We start from the raw sequence: 26,155 nt of genomic DNA, 5'->3' as shown, positions 1-26,155 counted from the left end.
GCACTGTGTCGTCTCGTCTACACTGAACCCTCTGCAACCACATCAAGAGCGCAAATCTCTCTGTCCTGGGTTTGTTACAATGTATCAGTCTGCAGTCCAGAGGATTGTCTACACTGGATACAACTGTGGCAAACCCTCAGCTCATGAGGGCTAAACAAAACTGTCCTGGTCTTGCAAACCGTGGGAATTAAAACACAAAGGTCCCCAATGAGACAATGTCAGGAGGCGCGCGCCAGTGGATCCTGCCTCTGTGCCAGTTATGACTAACGTAGATTTACGCCATTTTCCCTTACTCCAGGGGACTAAATCTAACTAGACCGCGCCCACTTGTCTGGTCACTAATTTAAAGTAAAGAAGATAATTGGTAGTTTAGTCATAACTAAACGGAGATCATCAGCAACCTCCCCAGAAGGGTTTGGAGCAGGCAGTGAGGTCCTCGGGGGTGGAGTCACTAAGCAGCATGTGCTGTCAGTGGAGACTGACCGCTTGTCCTTCTCAGTGGGTCATGCGGTACGCCGCGCTGAACGTATCTCTGCAGGAAATCAGACAGTCACGTTTGTGTTGAGCTGAGCAAACGCCCTACATTTGGCATTGTGCTTTCCAACCGTTTTTACGGTGGGTGTGGTTTACCAGTGGAGGTGTGGCCTAAACCATTTAGACAGATATACAGTGCCAAAACATTTGGTGCAAATCTACACTTGCTTACAGTGAATAGTCATCCTAATAAATCTGCTGTTTGTGCACATTATACATCTGGGAACGTCCCCCCCTTAGTGCTTCCATTCATCAACACTTTTCAGAGAACTCTGCTTGCTGTCAGTAAACATTGTTATTTACGTGCAGAGGCTGAAAATATTTACCTCCCTACTGTCAGGGACTGCGCGTGCGCTCACACCTGTGCCTATAAAGCACAAACCCAGAAACCCGCCTGAGCCTCAATGTCAGGGCTCAGCAAATATTACAGGCCTGTAGTGCCACCTACTGTCCATGAGGAAGCACTGCAAGAACTCTACATCCTACTGCTCCTATAGGAAGGGAGAATACGTTACTGAACACGTGACAACGGGAAAAACTAACAATGCTGACCCTGGAGAAGGAGAAAAGCCATGAAGCGAGAGTCAAATGTCCTAATCTACGGAAAGAATCCGAAAATCCAAATGTGACTATAAAATCCCAGGATCAGCCTCTGATCTCCAGAAATCCAGTACCTGGTAAATCTCAGAATCAGCGCTGATCTCCAGAAATCCAGTACCTGGTAAATCTCAGGATCAGCGCTGATCTCCAGAAATCCAGTACCTGGTAAATCTCAGAATCAGCGCTGATCTCCAGAAATCCAGTACCTGGTAAATCTCAGGATCAGCCTCTGATCTCCAGAAATCCAGTACCTGGTAAATCTCAGAATCAGCGCTGATCTCCAGAAATCCAGTACCTGGTAAATCTCAGGATCAGCGCTGATCTCCAGAAATCCAGTAACTGGTAAATCCCAGAATCAGCGCTGATCTCCAGAAATCCAGTAACTGGTAAATCCCAGAATCAGCGCTGATCTCCAGAAATCCAGTAACTGGTAAATCTCAGAATCAGCGTCTGATCTCCAGAAATCCAGTAACTGGTAAATCTCAGGATCAGCGCTGATCTCCAGAAATCCAGTAACTGGTAAATCCCAGGATCAGCGCTGATCTCCAGAAATCCAGTATCTGGTAAATCCCAGGATCAGCGCCTGATCTCCAGAAATCCAGTAACTGGTAAATCTCAGAATCAGCGTCTGATCTCCAGAAATCCAGTATCTGGTAAATCTCAGGATCAGCGCTGATCTCCAGACATCCAGTATCTGGTAAATCTCAGGATCAGCGCTGATCTCCAGACATCCAGTATCTGGTAAATCCCAGAATCAGCGCTGATCTACAGAAATCCAGTATCTGGTAAATCTCAGGATCAGCGTCTGATCTCCAGAAATCCAATATCTGGTAAATCTCAGGATCAGCGCTGATCTCCAGAAATCCAGTACCTGGTAAATCTCAGGATCAGCGCTGATCTCCAGAAATCCAGTATCTGGTAAATCTCAGGATCAGCGTCTGATCTCCAGAAATCCAGTATCTGGTAAATCTCAGGATCAGCGTCTGATCTCCAGAAATCCAATATCTGGTAAATCTCAGGATCAGCGCTGATCTCCAGAAATCCAGTACCTGGTAAATCTCAGGATCAGGACTGATATCCAGTATCTGGTAAATCCCAGGATCAGCGCCTGATCTCCAGAAATCCAGTATCTAGTAAATCTCAGGATCAGTGCCTGATCTCCAGAAATCCAGTACCTGGTAAATCTCAGGATCAGGACTGATCTCCAGAAATCCAGTACCTGGTAAATCTCAGGATCAGCATCTGATCTCCAGAAATCCAGTATCTGGTAAATCTCAGGATCAGGACTGATCTCCAGAAATCCAGTACCTGGTAAATCCCAGGATCAGCTCCTGATCTCCAGAAATCCAGTAACTGGTGAATCCCAGGATCAGCGCCTGATCTCCAGAAATCCAGTAACTGGTAAATCCCAGGATCAGCGCCTGATCTCCAGAAATCCAGTATCTAGTAAATCTCAGGATCAGTGCCTGATCTCCAGAAATCCAGTATCTGGTAAATCCCAGAATCAGCGCTGATCTCCAGAAATCCAGTATCTGGTAAATCCCAGAATCAGCGCTGATCTCCAGAAATCCAGTAACTGGTAAATCTCAGGATCAGCGCTGATCTCCAGAAATCCAGTACCTGGTAAATCCCAGAATCAGCGCTGATCTCCAGAAATCCAGTACCTGGTAAAATCTCAGGATCAGCATCTGATCTCCAGACATCCAGTATCTGGTAAATCTCAGGATCAGCGTCTGATCTCCAGAAATCCAGTAACTGGTAAATCTCAGGATCAGCGCTGATCTCCAGAAATCCAGTACCTGGTAAATCCCAGAATCAGCGCTGATCTCCAGAAATCCAGTATCTGGTAAATCTCAGGATCAGCGTCTGATCTCCAGAAATCCAGTATCTGGTAAATCTCAGGATCAGCGTCTGATCTCCAGAAATCCAGTATCTGGTAAATCTCAGGATCAGCGCTGATCTCCAGAAATCCAGTACCTGGTAAATCTCAGGATCAGGACTGATCTCCAGAAATCCAGTATCTGGTAAATCCCAGGATCAGCGCCTGATCTCCAGAAATCCAGTAACTGGTAAATCCCAGGATCAGCGCTGATCTCCAGAAATCCAGTATCTAGTAAATCTCAGGATCAGTGCCTGATCTCCAGAAATCCAGTAACTGGTAAATCTCAGGATCAGGACTGATCTCCAGAAATCCAGTACCTGGTAAATCCCAGGATCAGCTCCTGATCTCCAGAAATCCAGTAACTGGTGAATCCCAGGATCAGCGCCTGATCTCCAGAAATCCAGTAACTGGTAAATCCCAGAATCAGCGCTGATCTCCAGAAATCCAGTATCTGGTAAATCCCAGTATCAGCGCCTGATCTCCAGAAATCCAGTAACTGGTAAATCCCAGGATCAGCGCTGATCTCCAGAAATCCAGTATCTGGTAAATCTCAGGATCAGCGTCTGATCTCCAGAAATCCAGTATCTGGTAAATCTCAGGATCAGCACTGATCTCCAGAAATCCAGTAACTGGTAAATCCCAGAGTCAGCGCTGATCTCCAGAAATCCAGTATCTGGTAAATCCCAGGATCAGCGCCTGATCTCCAGAAATCCAGTATCTGGTAAATCTCAGGATCAGCATCTGATCTCCAGAAATCCAGTAACTGGTAAATCCCAGGATCAGCGTCTGATCTCCAGAAATCCAATATCTGGTAAATCTCAGGATCAGTGCTGATCTCCAGAAATCCAGTATCTGGTAAATCTCAGGATCAGTGCCTGATCTCCAGAAATCCAGTATCTGGTAAATCTCAGGATCAGGACTGATCTCCAGAAATCTAGTATCTGGCAAATCCCAGGATCAGCGCCTGATCTCCAGAAATCCAGTAACTGGTAAATCCCAGGATCAGCGCCTGATCTCCAGAAATCTAGTAACTGGTAAATCTCAGGATCAGCGCCTGATCTCCAGAAATCCAGTATCTGGTAAATCTCAGGATCAGCGCCTGATCTCCAGAAATCCAGTATCTGGTAAATCTCAGGATCAGCACTGATCTCCAGAAATCCAGTATCTGGTAAATCCCTGGATCAGCGCCTGATCTCCAGAAATCCAGTATCTGGTAAATCTCAGGATCAGCACTGATCTCCAGAAATCCAGTATCTGGTAAATCTCAGGATCAGCGCCTGATCTCCAGAAATCCAGTATCTGGTAAATCCCAGAGTCAGCGTCTGATCTCCAGAAATCCAGTACCTGGTAAATCTCAGAATCAGCGCTGATCTCCAGAAATCCAGTATCTGGTAAATCTCAGAGTTAGCGCCTGATCTCCAGAAATCCAGTATCTGGTAAATCCCTGGATCAGCGCCTGATCTCCAGAAATCCAGTATCTGGTAAATCTCAGGATCAGCGCTGATCTCCAGAAATCCAGTAACTGGTAAATCCCAGGATCAGCTCCTGATCTCCAGAAATCCAGTACCTGGTAAATCTCAGGATCAGCGCCTGATCTCCAGAAATCCAGTATCTGGTAAATCTCAGGATCAGCGCTGATCTCCAGAAATCCAGTATCTGGTAAATCCCAGGATCAGCGCCTGATCTCCAGAAATCCAGTATCTGGTAAATCTCAGGATCAGCGTCTGATCTCCAGAAATCCAATATCTGGTAAATCTCAGGATCAGCGTCTGATCTCCAGAAATCCAATATCTGGTAAATCTCAGGATCAGCGCTGATCTCCAGAAATCCAGTATCTGGTAAATCTCAGGATCAGCGCTGATCTCCAGAAATCCAGTATCTGGTAAATCCCAGGATCAGCGCCTGATCTCCAGAAATCTAGTAACTGGTAAATCTCAGAGTCAGCGCCTGATCTCCAGAAATCCAGTATCTGGTAAATCCCTGGATCAGCGCCTGATCTCCAGAAATCCAGTATCTGGTAAATCTCAGGATCAGCGCTGATCTCCAGAAATCCAGTAACTGGTAAATCCCAGGATCAGCTCCTGATCTCCAGAAATCCAGTACCTGGTAAATCTCAGGATCAGCGCTGATCTCCAGAAATCCAGTATCTGGTAAATCTCAGGATCAGCGCTGATCTCCAGAAATCCAGTATCTGGTAAATCCCAGGATCAGCGCCTGATCTCCAGAAATCTAGTAACTGGTAAATCTCAGGATCAGCGCCTGATCTCCAGAAATCCAGTAACTGGTAAATCTCAGGATCAGCGCCTGATCTCCAGAAATCCAGTATCTGGTAAATCCCAGGATCAGCGCCTGATCTCCAGAAATCCAGTAACTGGTAAATCTCAGGATCAGCGCTGATCTCCAGAAATCCAGTATCTGGTAAATCTCAGGATCAGCGTCTGATCTCCAGAAATCCAGTATCTGGTAAATCTCAGTATTTGTCACGAGGGTGTCAAGAGCCATTATACCCGGGGTCAGGAAGTCGCAGCGGTTGGCTGCGCGCTCTATGTAAGATAGGGCTGTTTTCCTTATGGTAGCTTTCTGGGTTTGCTTTGCAACCCTTTTTGGCTCACTCAGGGATCCGTAGCTCCTTCTCTCAGCTGTTCCTTGTCCAGCACTCCCAACCTCCTTATATTCCCCTCTCCCACTTCTCTGGTTGCCAGATATAGAGCTTCCTGCCTGGACATCTATACTGACCCACTGGAGCTGTGTTGCTGCGTTCTCTGGTTGTTGGTCCAGAACGTTTCCCTCCGGGTCCCTGTTGGGCCTTTGTGGTCTGCTGTGGTCGCCCACCTGGGTTTATGTGTTTGTATTGTCTGTCCTCTCCCTGGTGTTTTCCTCTTAGTGTCAGTGGTGCGGACTAGCGATCCCACCGCCCTGTTCACTATCTAGGGCTCATCTTAGGGAAAGCCAGGGTTTAGGCACGTGATCGCCGCACGGGTGAGGAACCCATCTAGGGACGTCAGGGCAGTCAGGTGCCAGCCGCAAGGTGAGTCAGGGGTCACCACCTTTCCCTCTCCCTTGGGCAGGGCCTTCCCTTTTCCCTCCCTGTGCGTGACCTAAGCCTGTCAGACATAGGGTGTATCCTGGCCTCTGAGGTCGGACCTAAGCCTGTCAGACATGGGGGGTATCCTTGCCTCTGAGGTCGGACCTGCGCCAGTCAGACATGGGGGCGTATCCTGGCCTCTGAGGTCGGACCTGCGCCTGTCAGACATGGGGGGTATCCTGGCGTCTGAGGTGAGACCTGCGCCTGTCAGACATGGGGGGTATCCAGGCGTCTGAGGTGAGACCTGCGCCTGTCAGACATAGGGTGTATCCTGGCCTCTGAGGTCGGACCTGAGCCTGTCAGACATGGGGGGTGTCCTTGCCTCTGAGGTCGGACCTGCGCCAGTCAGACATGGGGGCGTATCCTGGCCTCTGAGGTGAGACCTGCGCCTGTCAGACATGGGGGGTATCCTGGCCTCTGAGGTGAGACCTGTGCCTGTCAGACATGGGGGCGTATCCTGGCCTCTGAGGTCGGACCTGCGCCTGTCAGACATGGGGTGTATCCTGGCGTCTGAGGTGGGACCTGCGCCTGTCAGACATGGGGCGTATCCTGGCCTCTGAGGTCGGACCTGCGCCTGTCAGACATGGGGGGGAGAAGTATCCTGGCCTCTGAGGTGGGACCTGCGCCTGTCAGACATGGGGGGTATCCTGGCCTCTGAGGTGGGACCTGCGCCTGTCAGACATGGGGGGTATCCTGGCCTCTGAGGTCGGACCTGCGCCTGTCAGACATGGGGGGGTATCCTGGCCTCTGAGGTGAGACCTGTGCCTGTCAGACATGGGGGGGATCCTGGCCTCTGAGGTGAGACCTGCGCCTGTCAGACATGGGGGGTATCCTGGCCTCTGAGGTCGGACCTGCGCCTGTCAGACATGGGGGGTATCCTGGCCTCTGAGGTGAGACCTGTGCCAGTCAGACATGGGGGGGATCCTGGCCTCTGAGGTGGGACCTGCGCCTGTCGGACATGGGGGCATATACTGGCCTCTGAGGTGGGACCTGCGCCTGTCAGACATGGGGCGCATCCTGGCGTCTGAGGTCGGACCTGCGCCTGTCAGACATGGGGGGTATCCTGCCCTCTGAGGTGAGACCTGCGCCTGTCAGACATGGGGGCGTATACTGGCCTCTGAGGTGAGACCTGCACCTGTCAGACATGGGGGGTATCCTGGCCTCTGAGGTGAGACCTGCGCCTGTCAGACATGGGGCGCATCCTGGCGTCTGAGGTCGGACCTGCACCTGTCAGACATGGGGGTATCCTGGCCTCTGAGGTGAGACCTGCGCCTGTCAGACATGGGGGCGTATCCTGGCCTCTGAGGTCGGACCTGCGCCTGTCAGACATGGGGGGTATCCTGGCCTCTGAGGTGAGACCTGCGCCTGTCAGACATGGGGGGTATCCTGGCCTCTGAGGTGAGACCTGCGCCTGTCAGACATGGGGGGTATCCTGGCCTCTGAGGTCGGACCTGCGCCTGTCAGACATGGGGGGGTATCCTGGCTTCTGAGGTGAGACCTGCGCCTGTCAGACATGGGGGGGTATCCTGGCTTCTGAGGTGAGACCTGCGCCTGTCAGACATGGGGGGTATCCTGGCCTCTGAGGTTGGACCTGCGCCTGTCAGACATGGGGGGTATCCTGGCGTCGGAGGTCGTACCTGCGCCTGTCAGACACGGGGCGTATCCTGGCCTCTGAGGTGAGACCTGCGTCTGTCAGACATAGGGGGTATCCTGGGGTCTGAGGTCGGACCTGCGCCTGTCAGACATGGGGGGTATCCTGGCTGAGGTGAGACCTGCGCCTGTCAGACATGGGGGGTATCCTGGCCTCTGAGGTTGGACCTGCGCCTGTCAGACATGGGGGGTATCCTGGCCTCTGAGGTGAGACCTGCGCCTGTCAGACATGGGGGGTATCCTGGCCTCTGAGGTGAGACCTGCGCCTGTCAGACATGGGGGGGGGAGTATCCTGGCGTCTGAGGTCGGACCTGCGCCTGTCAGACATGGGGGCGTATCCTGGCCTCTGAGGTGAGACCTGCGCCTGTCAGACATGGGGCGTATCCTGGCCTCTGAGGTGAGACCTGCGCCTGTCAGACATGGGGGGTATCCTGGCCTCTGAGGTGAGACCTGTGCCTGTCAGACATGGGGGGGGGGTATCTTGGCCTCTGAGGTGAGACCTGCGCCTGTCAGACATGGAGGGGGGCGTATCCTGGCGTCTGAGGTCGGACCTGCGCCTGTCAGACATGGGGGGTATCCTGGCGTCTGAGGTCGGACCTGCGCCTGTCAGACATGGGGCGTATCCTGGCCTCTGAGGTGAGACCTGCGCCTGTCAGACATGGGGCGTATCCTGGCGTCTGAGGTGAGACCTGCGCCTGTCAGACATGGGGGGTATCCTGGCCTCTGAGGTGAGACCTGCGCCTGTCAGACATGGGGGGGGGGGGGTATCCTGGCCTCTGAGGTGAGACCTGTGCCTGTCAGACATGGGGGGGGGGGGTATCCTGGCGTCTGAGGTCGGACCTGCGCCTGTCAGACATGGGGGGTATCCTGGCTTCTGAGGTGAGACCTGCGCCTGTCAGACATGGGGGGGGGGGGTATCCTGGCGTCTGAGGTGAGACCTGCGCCTGTCAGACATGGGGGGGGGGGTATCCTGGGGTCTGAGGTCGGACCTGCGCCTGTCAGACATGGGGGGTATCCTGGCTTCTGAGGTGAGACCTGCGCCTGTCAGACATGGGGGGGGGGGGTATCCTGGCGTCTGAGGTGAGACCTGCGCCTGTCAGACATGGGGGGTATCCTGGCCTCTGAGGTGAGACCTGCGCCTGTCAGACATGGGGGGTATCCTGGCCTCTGAGGTGAGACCTGCGCCTGTCAGACATGGGGGGTATCCTGGCCTCTGAGGTGAGACCTGCGCCTGTCAGACATGGGGGGTATGCTGGCGTCGGAGGTCGGAACCTGCGCCTGTCAGACATGGGGGGTATCCTGGCGTCGGAGGTCGGACCTGAGCCTGTCAGACATGGGGGGGGGGTATCCTGGCCTCTGAGGTGAGACCTGCGCCTGTCAGACATGGGGGTATCCTGGCCTCTGAGGTCGGACCTGCGCCTGTCAGACATGGGGGGTATCCTGGCCTCTGAGGTGAGACCTGCGCCTGTCAGACATGGGGGTATCCTGGCCTCTGAGGTCGGACCTGCGCCTGTCAGACATGGGGGGTATCCTGGCCTCTGAGGTCGGACCTGCGCCTGTCAGACATGGGGGGTCTCCTGGCCTCTGAGGTGAGACCTGCGCCTGTCAGACATGGGGGTATCCTGGCCTCTGAGGTCGGACCTGCGCCTGTCAGACATGGGGGTATCCTGGCGTCGGAGGTCGGACCTGCGCCTGTCAGACATGGGGGGTATCCTGGCCTCTGAGGTGAGACCTGCGCCTGTCAGACATGGGGGTATCCTGGCCTCTGAGGTCGGACCTGCGCCTGTCAGACATGGGGGGTATCCTGGCCTCTGAGGTCGGACCTGCGCCTGTCAGACATGGGGGGTATCCTGGCCTCTGAGGTGAGACCTGCGCCTGTCAGACATGGGGGGGGGTATCCTGGGGTCTGAGGTGAGACCTGCGCCTGTCAGACATGGGGGTATCCTGGCCTCTGAGGTCGGACCTGCGCCTGTCAGACATGGGGGGTATCCTGGCGTCGGAGGTCGGACCTGCGCCTGTCAGACATGGGGGGTATCCTGGCCTCTGAGGTGAGACCTGCGCCTGTCAGACATGGGGGGTATCCTGGCGTCGGAGGTCGGACCACCCCTTTAACTCTCGGTGAGGTGCGAACGTGCGGCCTAAACGCAGAGAAAATCAAAAGTGGAAATTTGGAAACGGTTTGATTTTCGTTACCTATTGGTTTTTATCTATAAATTATAAATCCATTTTATCGACCAAACTTTACCAAAAACATGAAGCGAAGGAGCGAGGAGAGAGGCGCCGCGTCCTGGGGTCTGTGGGGTCCGTGGGGTTCTGTGGGGTCCTGACTTCCAGCAGGAATAGCAGAGGAGCCAGCAGTTAGTAGCCCTGACCTGCCAGGAGAGGGGGCGGGTCCTCCTCAAAGGGACACACCCCCTACACACTGCATGCCACTCACTGCATCTCTCTGACTATCCCCTCAGTGGGCAGCCATTACCCTGTGTGACCGCCATACATAAGCTGCCCTACCTGCCACACGTCCATTGTACAGTGACTGGGGCTCCATCACCACTCTGAGGAAGAGAACCCCCACTGCCAAAATCAAAGATGGCCGCTAAGGCCTCACAAGACGTCAGGACGTAAAGTCATCGTCTGACGTAGAGGACGTCCACGTCTGAAGCTCTGGGAGGGGGAGCGCAGGGAGGCAGTCACGTGCTCCGCGGTCAGGTGATTGGTGGGAGGTGGTCAGCTGATCGGTGCGGGCCGGTGGCAGTGCTGGCTTCTCCTCCGCTCAGTGTCACATCCAGTGGCTGCACGGCGCGTCCTGTTCTCCTCTCGTCACCATGAACGGTCACCTGCTGCTCTATTCCGGGGTCACCGTGGCCTTCTGGGCGACCCTCATCATCGTAGGTAAGAGGCCTGGCCGGACCCCCGCCCCTCATTCATCATCTTGTAGCCCCGGCTTCCCCTCAGGGCCTAGCACCCCCTGCACTCTTCCTTCCTTTTTAATGGGGCCCTGCGGTGTGTGGCCCCGGACATGGATCCTGTCCCTGTGATGTATGTGTGGGGCCCCTGTTCAGTGTGTGGGCCCTATGGGGTACCAGTGTGACATGTGGGGTCCCTGTTATGTATGTGGGGGCCCTGTGCTTTTTGTGGGGTGCGGTGTGGGGCCCCTGTTCAGTGAGTGGGTCCCCGGTGCGTCATATAGGGTGCAGTGTGGGGCCCCTGTTCAGTGAGTGGGTCCCCGGTGCGTCATATAGGGTGCAGTGTGGGGCCCCTGTTCAGTTTGTGTGGGTCCTGTGGGGTACCACTGTGACATGTAGGGCACAGTGTGGGGTCCCTGTGCTTCTTGTGGGGCCCCTGTTATGTCTGTGGGGGTCCTGTGCTTTCTGTGGGGTGCTCCTGATCTTTCACGCCCTCCCACGGTTTCCTGTCTCATTTTCCAGCCGATCTCGTGTCTTGTTCCGCGCTCTGTGGTTATGACTCCTTCAGTGATTCTCTTCCTCTTTTCTGTTTCACCTTTGGGCCCCTGTGGCCCTTCAGAAAGAGCCTCATTACAGACTCCCCCTGGTCCTCCTCACATCTGTACTGTGGCCGCCATTGCGGGTCCTGCTAGGTTGGCGCTGTCTGCACTAGATTGTTAGCGGTGAGGTGTAGGGGCCGACGAGCCGTTCCGGGGTCTGGGAAAGCTGGATGCCGCCCTGTACTGGTGGGTGTCATCACCCGGGAGGTCGTCAGCATTAGGGGTCCTGCTCCCTGCACAGCGGGCGAGATCCGGAAAATCCGGCCTCTCAGCATCACCGTGATGACACCCAAAACACAGAACGCCCTCCGGCCGCCGCCGCGGTGTTTGGGGTAAACACTTCCTGCTGCATCTGAGGACGCCGGATAGATCTGCCCCAGTCTGGAGCCTCTCCCTATATCCATGATGTACTGCCCCTATATATCAGAGGCGGCGCCCCGCTGTGTGTGTGTGTGTGTGTATACTGTATAGAGCCCCGGCTGTGTGTGTGTGTGTGTACTGTATATAGCCCCGGCTGTGTGTGTGTGTGTACTGTATAGAGCCCCGGCTGTGTGTGTGTGTGTACTGTATAGAGCCCCGGCTGTGTGTGTGTGTGTATACTGTATAGAGCCCCCGCTGTGTGTACTGTATAGAGCCCCGGCTGTGTGTGTGTACTGTATAGAGCCCCGGCTGTGTGTGTGTATACTGTATTGAGCCCCCGCTGTGTGTGTGTATACACTGTATAGAGCCCCCGCTGTGTGTGTGTGTGTGTGTGTGTGTGTGTATACTGTATAGAGCCCCGGCTGTGTGTGTGTGTGTACTGTATAGAGCCCCGGCTGTGTGTGTGTATACTGTATTGAGCCCCGGCTGTGTGTGTATACACTGTATAGAGCCCCGGCTGTGTGTGTATACACTGTATAGAGCCCCGGCTGTGTGTGTGTACTGTATATAGCCCCGGCTGTGTGTGTGTGTACTGTATATAGCCCCGGCTGTGTGTACTGTATATAGCCCCGGCTGTGTGTACTGTATATAGCCCCGGCTGTGTGTGTGTGTATACTGTATATAGCCCCGGCTGTGTGTGTGTGTATACTGTATATAGCCCCGGCTGTGTGTGTGTGTATACTGTATATAGCCCCGGCTGTGTGTGTGTGTATACTGTATATAGCCCCGGCTGTGTGTGTGTGTATACTGTATATAGCCCCGGCTGTGTGTGTGTGTATACTGTATATAGCCCCGGCTGTGTGTGTGTGTATACTGTATATAGCCCCGGCTGTGTGTGTGTGTATACTGTATATAGCCCCGGCTGTGTGTGTGTGTATACTGTATATAGCCCCGGCTGTGTGTGTGTGTATACTGTATATAGCCCCGGCTGTGTGTGTGTATACTGTATAGCCCCGGCTGTGTGTGTGTGTATACTGTAATATAGCCCCGGCTGTGTGTGTGTGTATACTGTATATAGCCCCGGCTGTGTGTGTGTGTATACTGTATATAGCCCCGGCTGTGTGTGTGTGTATACTGTATATAGCCCCGGCTGTGTGTGTGTGTATACTGTATATAGCCCCGGCTGTGTGTGTGTGTATACTGTATATAGCCCCGGCTGTGTGTGTGTATACTGTATATAGCCCCGGCTGTGTGTGTGTGTATACTGTATATAGCCCCGGCTGTGTGTGTGTGTATACTGTATATAGCCCCGGCTGTGTGTGTGTGTATACTGTATATAGCCCCGGCTGTGTGGTGTGTATACTGTATATAGCCCCGGCTGTGTGTGTGTGTATACTGTATATAGCCCCGGCTGTGTGTGTGTGTATACTGTATATAGCCCCGGCTGTGTGTGTGTGTATACTGTATATAGCCCCGGCTGTGTGTGTGTGTATACTGTATATAGCCCCGGCTGTGTGTGTGTGTATACTGTATATAGCCCCGGCTGTGTGTGTGTGTATACTGTATATAGCCCCGGCTGTGTGTGTGTGTATACTGTATATAGCCCCGGCTGTGTGTGTGTGTATACTGTATATAGCCCCGGCTGTGTGTGTGTGTATACTGTATATAGCCCCGGCTGTGTGTGTGTGTATACTGTATATAGCCCCGGCTGTGTGTGTGTGTATACTGTATATAGCCCCGGCTGTGTGTGTGTGTATACTGTATATAGCCCCGGCTGTGTGTGTGTGTGTATACTGTATATAGCCCCGGCTGTGTGTGTGTGTGTATACTGTGTATACTGTATAGAGCCCCGGCTGTGTGTGTGTGTATACTGTATAGAGCCCCGGCTGTGTGTGTGTGTATACTGTATAGAGCCCCGGCTGTGTGTGTGTGTATACTGTATAGAGCCCCGGCTGTGTGTGTGTGTACTGTATATAGCCCCGGCTGTGTGTGTGTGTACTGTATATAGCCCCGGCTGTGTGTGTGTGTACTGTATATAGCCCCGGCTGTGTGTGTGTGTACTGTATAGAGCCCCGGCTGTGTGTGTGTACTGTATAGAGCCCCGGCTGTGTGTGTGTGTACTGTATAGAGCCCCGGCTGTGTGTGTGTGTACTGTATAGAGCCCCGGCTGTGTGTGTGTGTGTACTGTATAGAGCCCCGGCTGTGTGTGTGTGTGTACTGTATAGAGCCCCGGCTGTGTGTGTGTGTGTACTGTATAGAGCCCCGGCTGTGTGTGTGTGTGTACTGTATAGAGCCCCGGCTGTGTGTGTGTGTGTACTGTATAGAGCCCCGGCTGTGTGTGTGTGTGTACTGTATAGAGCCCCGGCTGTGTGTGTGTGTGTACTGTATAGAGCCCCGGCTGTGTGTGTGTGTGTACTGTATATAGCCCCGGCTGTGTGTGTGTGTACTGTATAGAGCCCCCGCTGTGTGTGTGTACTGTATAGAGCCCCCGCTGTGTGTGTGTGTGTACTGTATACTGTATAGAGCCCCCGCTGTGTGTGTGTGTACTGTATAGAGCCCCCGCTGTGTGTGTGTGTACTGTATACTGTATAGAGCCCCCGCTGTGTGTGTGTACTGTATAGAGCCCCGGCTGTGTGTGTGTGTATACTGTATATAGCCCCGGCTGTGTGTGTGTGTATACTGTATATAGCCCCGGCTGTGTGTGTGTGTATACTGTATAGAGCCCCGGCTGTGTGTGTGTGTATACTGTATATAGCCCCGGCTGTGTGTGTGTGTACTGTATAGAGCCCCGGCTGTGTGTGTACTGTATAGAGCCCCGGCTGTGTGTGTGTACTGTATAGAGCCCCGGCTGTGTGTGTGTGTACTGTATATAGCCCCGGCTGTGTGTGTGTGTACTGTATATAGCCCCGGCTGTGTGTGTGTGTGTACTGTATAGAGCCCCGGCTGTGTGTGTGTGTGCACTGTATAGAGCCCCGGCTGTGTGTGTGTGTACTGTATAGAGCCCCCGCTGTGTGTGTGTGTGTACTGTATACTGTATAGAGCCCCCGCTGTGTGTGTGTGTACTGTATAGAGCCCCCGCTGTGTGTGTGTGTACTGTATAGAGCCCCCGCTGTGTGTGTGTACTGTATACTGTATAGAGCCCCCGCTGTGTGTGTGTACTGTATAGAGCCCCGGCTGTGTGTGTGTGTACTGTATAGAGCCCCGGCTGTGTGTGTGTATACTGTATATAGCCCCGGCTGTGTGTGTGTATACTGTATATAGCCCCGGCTGTGTGTGTGTATACTGTATATAGCCCCGGCTGTGTGTGTATACTGTATATAGCCCCGGCTGTGTGTGTGTATACTGTATATAGCCCCGGCTGTGTGTGTGTATACTGTATATAGCCCCGGCTGTGTGTGTGTATACTGTATATAGCCCCGGCTGTGTGTGTGTATACTGTATATAGCCCCGGCTGTGTGTGTGTATACTGTATATAGCCCCGGCTGTGTGTGTGTGTACTGTATAGAGCCCCGGCTGTGTGTGTGTGTACTGTATAGAGCCCCGGCTGTGTGTGTGTGTACTGTATAGAGCCCCGGCTGTGTGTGTGTGTACTGTATAGAGCCCCGGCTGTGTGTGTGTGTATACTGTATATAGCCCCGGCTGTGTGTGTGTGTGTATACTGTATATAGCCCCGGCTGTGTGTGTGTGTGTGTATACTGTATATAGCCCCGGCTGTGTGTGTGTGTACTGTATATAGCCCCGGCTGTGTGTGTGTGTACTGTATAGAGCCCCGGCTGTGTGTGTGTGTGTACTGTATAGAGCCCGGCTGTGTGTGTGTGTACTGTATAGAGCCCCGGCTGTGTGTGTGTGTGTACTGTATAGAGCCCCGGCTGTGTGTGTGTGTGTACTGTATATAGCCCCGGCTGTGTGTGTGTGTACTGTATAGAGCCCCCGCTGTGTGTGTACTGTATAGAGCCCCCGCTGTGTGTGTGTGTGTACTGTATACTGTATAGAGCCCCCGCTGTGTGTGTGTGTACTGTATAGAGCCCCCGCTGTGTGTGTGTGTACTGTATACTGTATAGAGCCCCGGCTGTGTGTGTGTGTACTGTATAGAGCCCCGGCTGTGTGTGTGTGTACTGTATAGAGCCCCGGCTGTGTGTGTGTGTGTACTGTATAGAGCCCCCGCTGTGTGTGTGTATACTGTATAGAGCCCCCGCTGTGTGTGTGTACTGTATAGAGCCCCCGCTGTGTGTGTGTACTGTATAGAGCCCCCCGCTGTGTGTGTGTACTGTATAGAGCCCCCGCTGTGTGTGTGTGTGTACTGTATAGAGCCCCCGCTGTGTGTGTGTACTGTATACTGTATAGAGCCCCCGCTGTGTGTGTACTGTATACTGTATAGAGCCCCCGCTGTGTGTGTGTACTGTATACTGTATAGAGCCCCCGCTGTGTGTGTGTACTGTATACTGTATAGAGCCCCCGCTGTGTGTGTGTGTACTGTATACTGTATAGAGCCCCCGCTGTGTGTGTGTGTACTGTATACTGTATAGAGCCCCCGCTGTGTGTGTGTACTGTATACTGTATAGAGCCCCCGCTGTGTGTGTACTGTATACTGTATAGAGCCCCCGCTGTGTGTGTGTACTGTATACTGTATAGAGCCCCCGCTGTGTGTGTGTACTGTATACTGTATAGAGCCCCCGCTGTGTGTGTGTATACTGTATACTGTATAGAGCCCCCGCTGTGTGTGTACTGTATACTGTATAGAGCCCCCGCTGTGTGTGTGTATACTGTATACTGTATAGAGCCCCCGCTGTGTGTGTGTGTGTGTACTGTATACTGTATAGAGCCCCCGCTGTGTGTGTGTACTGTATACTGTATAGAGCCCCCGCTGTGTGTGTGTACTGTATACTGTATAGAGCCCCCGCTGTGTGTGTGTGTACTGTATACTGTATAGAGCCCCCGCTGTGTGTGTGTACTGTATACTGTATAGAGCCCCCGCTGTGTGTGTACTGTATACTGTATAGAGCCCCCGCTGTGTGTGTTGTGTGTACTGTATAGAGCCCCCGCTGTGTGTGTGTGTGTACTGTATAGAGCCCCCGCTGTGTGTGTACTGTATACTGTATAGAGCCCCCGCTGTGTGTGTACTGTATACTGTATAGAGCCCCCGCTGTGTGTGTGTGTACTGTATACTGTATAGAGCCCCCGCTGTGTGTGTGTGTGCTGTACTGTATAGAGCCCCCGCTGTGTGTGTGTGTGTGTGTGTACTGTATACTGTATAGAGCCCCCGCTGTGTGTGTGGTGTGTGTGTACTGTATAGAGCCCCCGCTGTGTGTGTGTGTGTACTGTATACTGTATAGAGCCCCCGCTGTGTGTGTGTGTGTACTGTATACTGTATAGAGCCCCCGCTGTGTGTGTGTGTACTGTATACTGTATAGAGCCCCCGCTGTGTGTGTGTGTACTGTATACTGTATAGAGCCCCCGCTGTGTGTGTGTACTGTATACTGTATAGAGCCCCCGCTGTGTGTACTGTATACTGTATAGAGCCCCCGCTGTGTGTACTGTATAGAGCCCCCGCTGTGTGTGTGTGTACTGTATACTGTATAGAGCCCCCGCTGTGTGTGTGTGTACTGTATACTGTATAGAGCCCCCGCTGTGTGTGTACTGTATACTGTATAGAGCCCCCGCTGTGTGTGTACTGTATACTGTATAGAGCCCCCGCTGTGTGTACTGTATACTGTATAGAGCCCCCCGCTGTGTGTGTACTGTATACTGTATAGAGCCCCCGCTGTGTGTGTACTGTATACTGTATAGAGCCCCCGCTGTGTGTGTGTGTGTACTGTATACTGTATAGAGCCCCCGCTGTGTGTGTACTGTATACTGTATAGAGCCCCCGCTGTGTGTGTGTGTGTACTGTATACTGTATAGAGCCCCCGCTGTGTGTGTGTACTGTATAGAGCCCCCGCTGTGTGTGTGTGTACTGTATACTGTATAGAGCCCCCGCTGTGTGTGTGTGTACTGTATACTGTATAGAGCCCCCGCTGTGTGTGTGTACTGTATACTGTATAGAGCCCCCGCTGTGTGTGTGTGTACTGTATACTGTATAGAGCCCCCGCTGTGTGTGTGTACTGTATAGAGCCCCCGCTGTGTGTGTGTGTACTGTATACTGTATAGAGCCCCCGCTGTGTGTGTGTGTGTACTGTATACTGTATAGAGCCCCCGCTGTGTGTGTGTACTGTATACTGTATAGAGCCCCCGCTGTGTGTGTGTACTGTATACTGTATAGAGCCCCCGCTGTGTGTGTGTACTGTATACTGTATAGAGCCCCCGCTGTGTGTGTGTACTGTATAGAGCCCCCGCTGTGTGTGTGTACTGTATACTGTATAGAGCCCCCGCTGTGTGTGTGTGTGTGTATACTGTATAGAGCCCCCGCTGTGTGTGTGTGTGTACTGTATACTGTATAGAGCCCCCGCTGTGTGTGTGTACTGTATACTGTATAGAGCCCCGGCTGTGTGTGTGTGTGTGTATACTGTATAGAGCCCCCGCTGTGTGTGTGTGTACTGTATACTGTATAGAGCCCCCGCAGTGTGTGTGTGTACTGTATACTGTATAGAGCCCCCGCTGTGTGTGTGTGTGTACTGTATACTGTATAGAGCCCCCGCTGTGTGTGTGTGTGTACTGTATACTGTATAGAGCCCCCGCTGTGTGTGTGTGTACTGTATACTGTATAGAGCCCCCGCTGTGTGTGTGTGTGTACTGTATACTGTATAGAGCCCCCGCTGTGTGTGTGTGTGTGTACTGTATACTGTATAGAGCCCCCGCTGTGTGTGTGTGTGTGTACTGTATACTGTATAGAGCCCCCGCTGTGTGTGTGTGTGTACTGTATACTGTATAGAGCCCCCGCTGTGTGTGTGTGTGTGTACTGTATACTGTATTGAGCCCCCGCTGTGTGTGTGTGTACTGTATACTGTATTGAGCCCCCGCTGTGTGTGTGTGTGTGTACTGTATACTGTATAGAGCCCCCGCTGTGTGTGTGTGTGTGTACTGTATACTGTATTGAGCCCCCGCTGTGTGTGTGTGTGTGTACTGTATACTGTATTGAGCACCCGCTGTGTGTGTGTGTGTGTACTGTATACTGTATAGAGCCCCGGCTGTGTGTGTGTGTGTGTGTACTGTATAGAGCCCCCGCTGTGTGTGTGTGTGTGTGTACTGTATAGAGCCCCCGCTGTGTGTGTGTGTGTGTGTGTATACTGTATAGAGCCCCCGCTGTGTGTGTGTGTGTATACTGTATAGAGCCCCCGCTGTGTGTGTGTGTGTGTGTGTATACTGTATAGAGCCCCCGCTGTGTGTGTGTGTATACTGTATAGAGCCCCGGCAGATGGCGCTATTGCTGTTTCCCGCGCGGTCGCCGGTTGCAGGGTCATGTGACTGTGTGGTTTCCCCAGTAAATATCCGTCCTGGAGTCGTCTCCTTCTCTTATATCAGCCGCGTTGTGGGCAGAAGCTGTGCCGGCGGCCATATTGTCTCCCAGAGTCTAGTAAATACGATAAGGATACAATTCCGAACAAACTTACTGAAGACGACTCTGAGGAGGGAGAAGATGATCAAGACTTCTGTACCGGACTCTAGAGTCCAAGATCTTAGATTCTTGAGGAGATGATTGAGTAATGATCTAGTGGAATTGTGTGGTCGGGGCCTTACAAAACCTCCTCCGTGCCGGCTGTGTGCGCGTGTCGTCACTGTGTACATGCATCACTGATCCTGTATTATACTCCAGAGCTGCACTCACTATTCTGCTGGTGCAGTCACTGTACATACATTACTTATCCTGTACTGACCCTGAGTTACATCCTGTATTATACTCCAGAGCTGCACTCACTATTCTGCTGGTGCAGTCACTGTGTACATACATTACTTATCCTATACTGATCCAGAGTTACATCCTGTATTATACTCCAGAGCTGCACTCACTATTCTGCTGGTGCAGTCACTGTGTACATACATTACTTATCCTGTACTGATCCTGAGTTACATCCTGTACTATACTCCAGAGCTGCACTCACTATTCTGCTGGTGCAGTCACTGTGTACATACATTACTTATCCTGTACTGATCCTGAGTTACATCCTGTATTATACTCCAGAGCTGCACTCACTATTCTGCTGGTGCAGTCACTGTGTACATACATTACTTATCCTGTACTGATCCCGAGTTACATCCTGTATTATACTCCAGAGCTGCACTCACTATTCTGCTGGTGCAGTCACTGTGTACATACATTACTTATCCTGTACTGATCCTGAGTTACATCCTGTATTATACCCCAGAGCTGCACTCACTATTCTGCTGGTGCAGTCACTGTGTACATACAATACTTATCCTGTACTGATCCAGAGTTACATCCTGTATTATACTCCAGAGCTGCACTCACTATTCTGCTGGTGCAGTCACTGTGTACATACATTACTTATCCTGTACTGATCCTGAGTTACATCCTGTATTATACTCCAGAGCTGCACTCACTATTCTGCTGGTGCAGTCACTGTGTACATACATTACTTATCCTGTACTGACCCTGAGTTACATCCTGTATTATACTCCAGAGCTGCACTCACTATTCTGCTGGAGCAGTCACTGTGTACATGCATCACTGATCCTGTATTATACTCCAGAGCTGCACTCACTATTCTGCTGGTGCAGTCACTGTGTACATACATTACTTATCCTGTACTGATCCTGAGTTACATCCTGTATTATACTCCAGAGCTGCACTCACTATTCTGCTGGTGCAGTCACTGTGTACATACATTACTTATCCTGTACTGATCCTGAGTTACATCCTGTATTATACTCCAGAGCTGCACTCACTATTCTGCTGGTGCAGTCACTGTGTACATACATTACTTATCCTGTACTGATCCTGAGTTACATCCTGTATTATACTCCAGAGCTGCACTCACTATTCTGCTGGTGCAGTCACTGTGTACATACATTACTTATCCTGCACTGATCCTGAGTTACATCCTGTATTATACTCCAGAGCTGCACTCACTATTCTGCTGGTGCAGTCACTGTGCACATACATTACTTATCCTGTACTGATCCTGAGTTTTGACCACAGGCTTGCTGACTTACAGTAATAGCCAGCAGAATTGTGAGTGCAGCTCTGGAGTATGGTAAATGACGTAGGCTTTTTGCTGACCTCCTCCTCTTTCATCTGCCTCCAGTTTGTGATTTTTCCGGTTGGCAGCCATGTTTTTTGTCATGGGGCTCAGTCACAGAGGCCCCTTCCCTCGCTCTGCTCCTCCTGCTCTGCAGGGAACGCACATGGTAAATTCTGACCTGCTGTTCATCAGGGAGGTGGGAGGCACAGAGGCGCCTCAGCCTACAACATGTAGTACATATGGTATGGGTTAGCTCCTCCGCCATGTGTCCCTGGTCATGTGACCGCGCTGACCTTGTCTCTTCTCTCCTCGCAGGTACCTGCTACACGATATTTGACCTGGGATTCCGCTTTGATGTCGCCTGGTAAGTGAATGGTTAAGATGTCAGCGTCCAGCACATGGACTCCTGGGATGGGACGTGTCTGACCGTCAGTAGTAGATGATGGGGGTTGTGGAGACACTGGGGCTGGGCTCATACCGCCAAACACCCGTGGGTGGAACACGACTCGGACACCACAGTGTGGCGGTACAACGCTCGGCAGCATAAAGTACAGTCCCAGCAAGGGCACAGGATGGCGCAGGCGACTCGCCGGGGGGGATTAAACCTCTGCGACTTTGGGGGGGACCCAGGACCAACTACCCCAGCCAGGGGCACCCACCGAGAGGAGGTAGCGGCAAACGTAGCGAGGCATGTGACCCGATCGTCCCAATCTGGACTCTCCAACTGAACCCGTAGGCCCAAGGTTGGGCAGAAGAGCAGTTCTGAGGTCCACCAGCTGGAACCGTAGTCCCTAGGCTGATGGCGGGGAGGCGGGGGAGTAGCCGCCCTTTCAGTGCCTTGTCCCCCATAACCGTGGCCGTTCCATCATTGGTCGCCGTTCTGATGACGCCGCTTCTCCACAGCAGGGGGAGGGGCTAGTGCAATCTACAGGTGATGTCATCAGCAGCCAGCTGGAGGACAGACAGGAGGCCTCCCCGAAACCGGACACCTGGCGCAAATCGGGAACAATCCACCCCAAAAGTGTTCGGGTGTCCTCAGTCAGCGTGATGTCATCGCAGGGGTGACCGCTGAGGCCTGCAGATGGTCGGCAGCTGCTTCCCGTGTCCAGGTGCGTCAGGATATAAGACTGTCCATCCGTAGAGCGGTCACCACGTCTGTAGATTATAGCGCCTCCGCAGCCCGGCCGCTTAGTAAATCCGGAATGTTCTTCACGCGCTGCGCTAATTACGTCATCGTGACCGCGGTGCAGCAGCGATAAGATGTGTATAGGATGGGATGTATAGAACTATACCGTATACATACGAATACTGTATATATCACGTCTGTATAGGGGCGGATACTGTATGTATGGTGGAATATACCGCGTCTGTATAGGGGCGGATACTGTATGTATGGTGGAATATACTGCGCCTGGTGTAGGGGGCGGATACTGTATGTATGGTGGAATATACCACGTCTGTATAGGGGCGGATACTGTATGTATGGTGGAATATACTGCGCCTGGTGTAGGGGGCGGATACTGCATGTATGGTGGAATATACCGCGCCTGGTGTAGGGGGCGGATACTGTATATATGGTGGAATATACCGCGCCTGGTGTAGGGGGCGGATACTGTATGTATGGTGGAATATACCGCGCCTGGTGTAGGGGGCGGATACTGTATGTATGGTGGAATATACCGCGCCTGGTGTAGGGGGCGGATACTGCATGTATGGTGGAATATACCGTGCCTGGTGTAGGGGGCGGATACTGTATATATGGTGGAATATACCACGTCTGTATAGGGGCGGATACTGTATGTATGGTGGAATATACTGCGCCTGGTGTAGGGGGGCGGATACTGTATGTATGGTGGAATATACCGCGCCTGGTGTAGGGGGCGGATACTGTATGTATGGTGGAATATACCACGTCTGTATATTATTATTATTATTATTATTATTATTATTATTATTATTATTATTTAAGCGCCATTCATTCCATAGCGCTGTACATATGATAAGCGGTGCACATACATAACAGACAATTGTACTAATCATAAACAAGATGAGTTACAAACTGGTACAGAAGGAGAGAGGGCCCTGCCCGCGAGGCTTACAATCTACGTGGTATGGGAGAAGGACACAGTAGGTGCGGGTTGGGTTGGTCATGGCGGCAGCAGGGTCACGGGTTGTAGGCTTGTCTGAAGAGGTGGGTTTTCAGGTTTCTTTTGAAGGATTCCACTGTAGGTGAGAGTCTGATATGTTGGGGCAGCGAGTTCCAGAGTATGGGGGATGCACGGGAGAAATCCTGGAGGTGATTGTGGGAAGAGACGATAAGAGGAGAGGAGAGAAGGAGGTCTTGTGAGGATCGGAGAGTGCGTGTGGGGGTGTATCGGGAAAGTAGCTCAGAGATGTAGGGAGGGGACAGGTTATGGACGGCCTTGTATAGGGGCGGATACTGTATGTATGGTGGAATATACCGCGTCTGTATAGGGGCGGATACTGTATGTATGGTGGAATATACCGCGCCTGGTGTAGGGGGCGGATACTGTATGTATGGTGGAATATACCGCGTCTGTATAGGGGCGGATACTGTATGTATGGTGGAATATACAGCGTCTGTATAGGGGCGGATACTGTATGTATGGTGGAATATACCGCGTCTGTATAGGGGCGGATACTGTATGTATGGTGGAATATACAGCGTCTGTATAGGGGCGGATACTGTATGTATGGTGGAATATACCGTGTCTGTATAGGGGCGGATACTGTATGTATGGTGGAATATACCACGTCTGTATAGGGGCGGATACTGTATGTATGGTGGAATATACCGCGCCTGGTGTAGGGGGCGGATACTGTATGTATGGTGGAATATACCGCGTCTGTATAGGGGCGGATACTGTATGTATGGTGGAATATACAGCGTCTGTATAGGGGCGGATACTGTATGTATGGTGGAATATACCGCGTCTGTATAGGGGCGGATACTGTATGTATGGTGGAATATACAGCGTCTGTATAGGGGCGGATACTGTATGTATGGTGGAATATACCGTGTCTGTATAGGGGCGGATACTGTATGTATGGTGGAATATACCACGTCTGTATAGGGGCGGATACTGTATGTATGGTGGAATATACCACGTCTGTATAGGGGCGGATACTGTATGTATGGTGGAATATACCGCGTCTGTATAGGGGCGGATACTGTATATATGGTGGAATATACCGCGTCTGTATAGGGGCGGATACTGTATATATGGTGGAATATACCGCGTCTGTATAGGGGGCGGATACTGTATGTATGGTGGAATATACCGCGCCTGGTGTAGGGGGCGGATACTGTATGTATGGTGGAATATACCGCGCCTGGTGTAGGGGGCGGATACTGTATGTATGGTGGAATATACCGCGCCTGGTGTAGGGGGCGGATACTGTATGTATGGTGGAATATACCGCGTCTGTATAGGGGCGGATAGCTGGATACTGTATGTATGGTGGAATATACCGCGTCTGTATAGGGGCGGATACTGTATGTATGGTGGAATATACCACGTCTGTATAGGGGCGGATAGCTGGATACTGTATGTATGGTGGAATATACCGCGCCTGGTGTAGGGGGCGGATACTGTATGCACATTATGTGACAGGGCTGGCGGTGAGCAACGTGTGGTTTCTGTGTCTCGGTGACTTTGTGGGCAGGTTGGTGTTGACCCCTCCCCCGTGTTTGGAGTGTCAGCTCCTGGGTGTTTACACACAACAGACCCGTGGTCTTGTCTGGCCGGGCCTGGATCCTGGGGGTTGTTGTGGGCTGTCATGTGGCCATTTACTGGCTGCACTACTGAGACAGATCTGCACAGGACTCCACTGTGTGTGAGTGACGTCCTGGAGGAAGAGGCTGCCCCCTGGGAGCCGAGCTGCTGCCCGCTCACTGGGTATGGAGGGAACCAGGTGTCTGCCAGGGACTTACTCACACATGCATGCTCGGCCACCTCCAATGTGTTGGGCTGATGAGGTGGACTGTATGTATTGGGTGCAGGGGCGGGCACGGGTGTAGCAGATGTGGCGCCATCTAACATTAGTACATAATCATGATGCGCGCTGTTTGCTCCGCTTTTTTTCCGAACCTGTAATGAACGGTGTGTTCTCCTCTCCGGACAAGTGTCCATTGTGTGCCGCGGTCACGTGCTGCTGCGGCTCCTCCTGGCCTCATCTGGATGCTGTCAGTTCTGCTGCTTCTCTCCTAAATGACAGCGCTGTCTGTACATGGTAGGGCAGGGGCCACTCCTGTCCACCGCCTCACACTCGCCAGTACTGCCCCGACCGCTCGCCCCATGTACTGGCACTGCAGACCCTGCGCGGTCATTCTATACATCCCCCGACCACTCACCCCATATACTGGCACTGCAGACCCTGCGCAGTCATTCTATACATCCCCCGACCACTCACCCCATGTACTGGCACTGCAGACCCTGCGCGTTTATTCTTTACATCCCCCGACCACTCGCCCCATATACTGGCACTGCAGACCCTGCACGGATCATTCTATACATCCCCCCCCCGACCACTCGCCCCATGTACTGGCACTGCAGACCCTGCGCGGTCATTCTTTACATCCCCCGACCACTCGCCCCATATACTGGCACTGCAGACCCTGCGCGGTCATTCTATACATCCCCCGACCACTCGCCCCATGTACTGGCACTGCAGACCCTGCGCGGTCATTCTTTACATCCCCCGACCACTCACCCCATATACTGGCACTGCAGACCCTGCACGGTCATTCTATACATCCCCCGACCACTCACCCCATATACTGGCACTGCAGACCCTGCACGGTCATTCTATACATCCCCCGACCACTCACCCCATGTACTGGCACTGCAGACCCTGCGCGGTCATTCTATACATCCCCCGACTGCTCGCCCCATATACTGGCACTGCAGACCCTGCGCGGTCATTCTATACATCCCCCGACCTCTCACCCCATATACTGGCACTGCAGACCCTGCGCGGGTCATTCTTTACATCCCCCGACCACTCGCCCCATGTACTGGCACTGCAGACCCTGCGCGGTCATTCTTTACATCCCCCGACCACTCTCCCCATATACTGGCACTGCAGGACCCTGCGCGGTCATTCTTTACATCCCCCGACCACTCGCCCCATATACTGGCACTGCAGACCCTGCGCGGTCATTCTTTACATCCCCCGACCACTCTCCCCATATACTGGCACTGCAGACCCTGCGCGGTCATTCTTTACATCCCCCCGACCACTCGCCCCATATACTGGCACTGCAGACCCTGCATGGATCATTCTATACATCCCCCGACCACTCGCCCCATATACTGGCACTGCAGACCCTGCGCGGGTCATTCTTTACATCCCCCGACCACTCGCCCCATATACTGGCACTG

At 52.7% G+C, this 26,155-nt stretch overlaps 1 protein-coding gene across 1 annotated transcript in view; it reads left to right on the top strand.

Annotated features, from left to right (window-relative positions):
* Nucleotides 1-10,450: 10,450 nt before the first annotated feature.
* LOC122924284 (V-type proton ATPase 21 kDa proteolipid subunit) overlaps nucleotides 10,451-26,155 on the top strand; it is a 36,050-nt gene continuing 20,345 nt past the window's right edge. The window contains exons 1-2 of the mRNA XM_044275236.1: nucleotides 10,451-10,640; nucleotides 21,066-21,114. Coding sequence (XP_044131171.1) covers nucleotides 10,574-10,640; nucleotides 21,066-21,114 — 116 coding nt within the window. The 5' untranslated portion in view covers nucleotides 10,451-10,573. The remainder of the gene's footprint in view (nucleotides 10,641-21,065; nucleotides 21,115-26,155) is intronic.

This window comes from Bufo gargarizans, unplaced genomic scaffold (genome assembly GCF_014858855.1).
Source record: "Bufo gargarizans isolate SCDJY-AF-19 unplaced genomic scaffold, ASM1485885v1 original_scaffold_986_pilon, whole genome shotgun sequence".
In the NCBI taxonomy this organism is placed as follows: Eukaryota; Metazoa; Chordata; class Amphibia; order Anura; family Bufonidae; genus Bufo; species Bufo gargarizans.
This window is presented reverse-complemented; position numbering and strand designations above follow the sequence as displayed.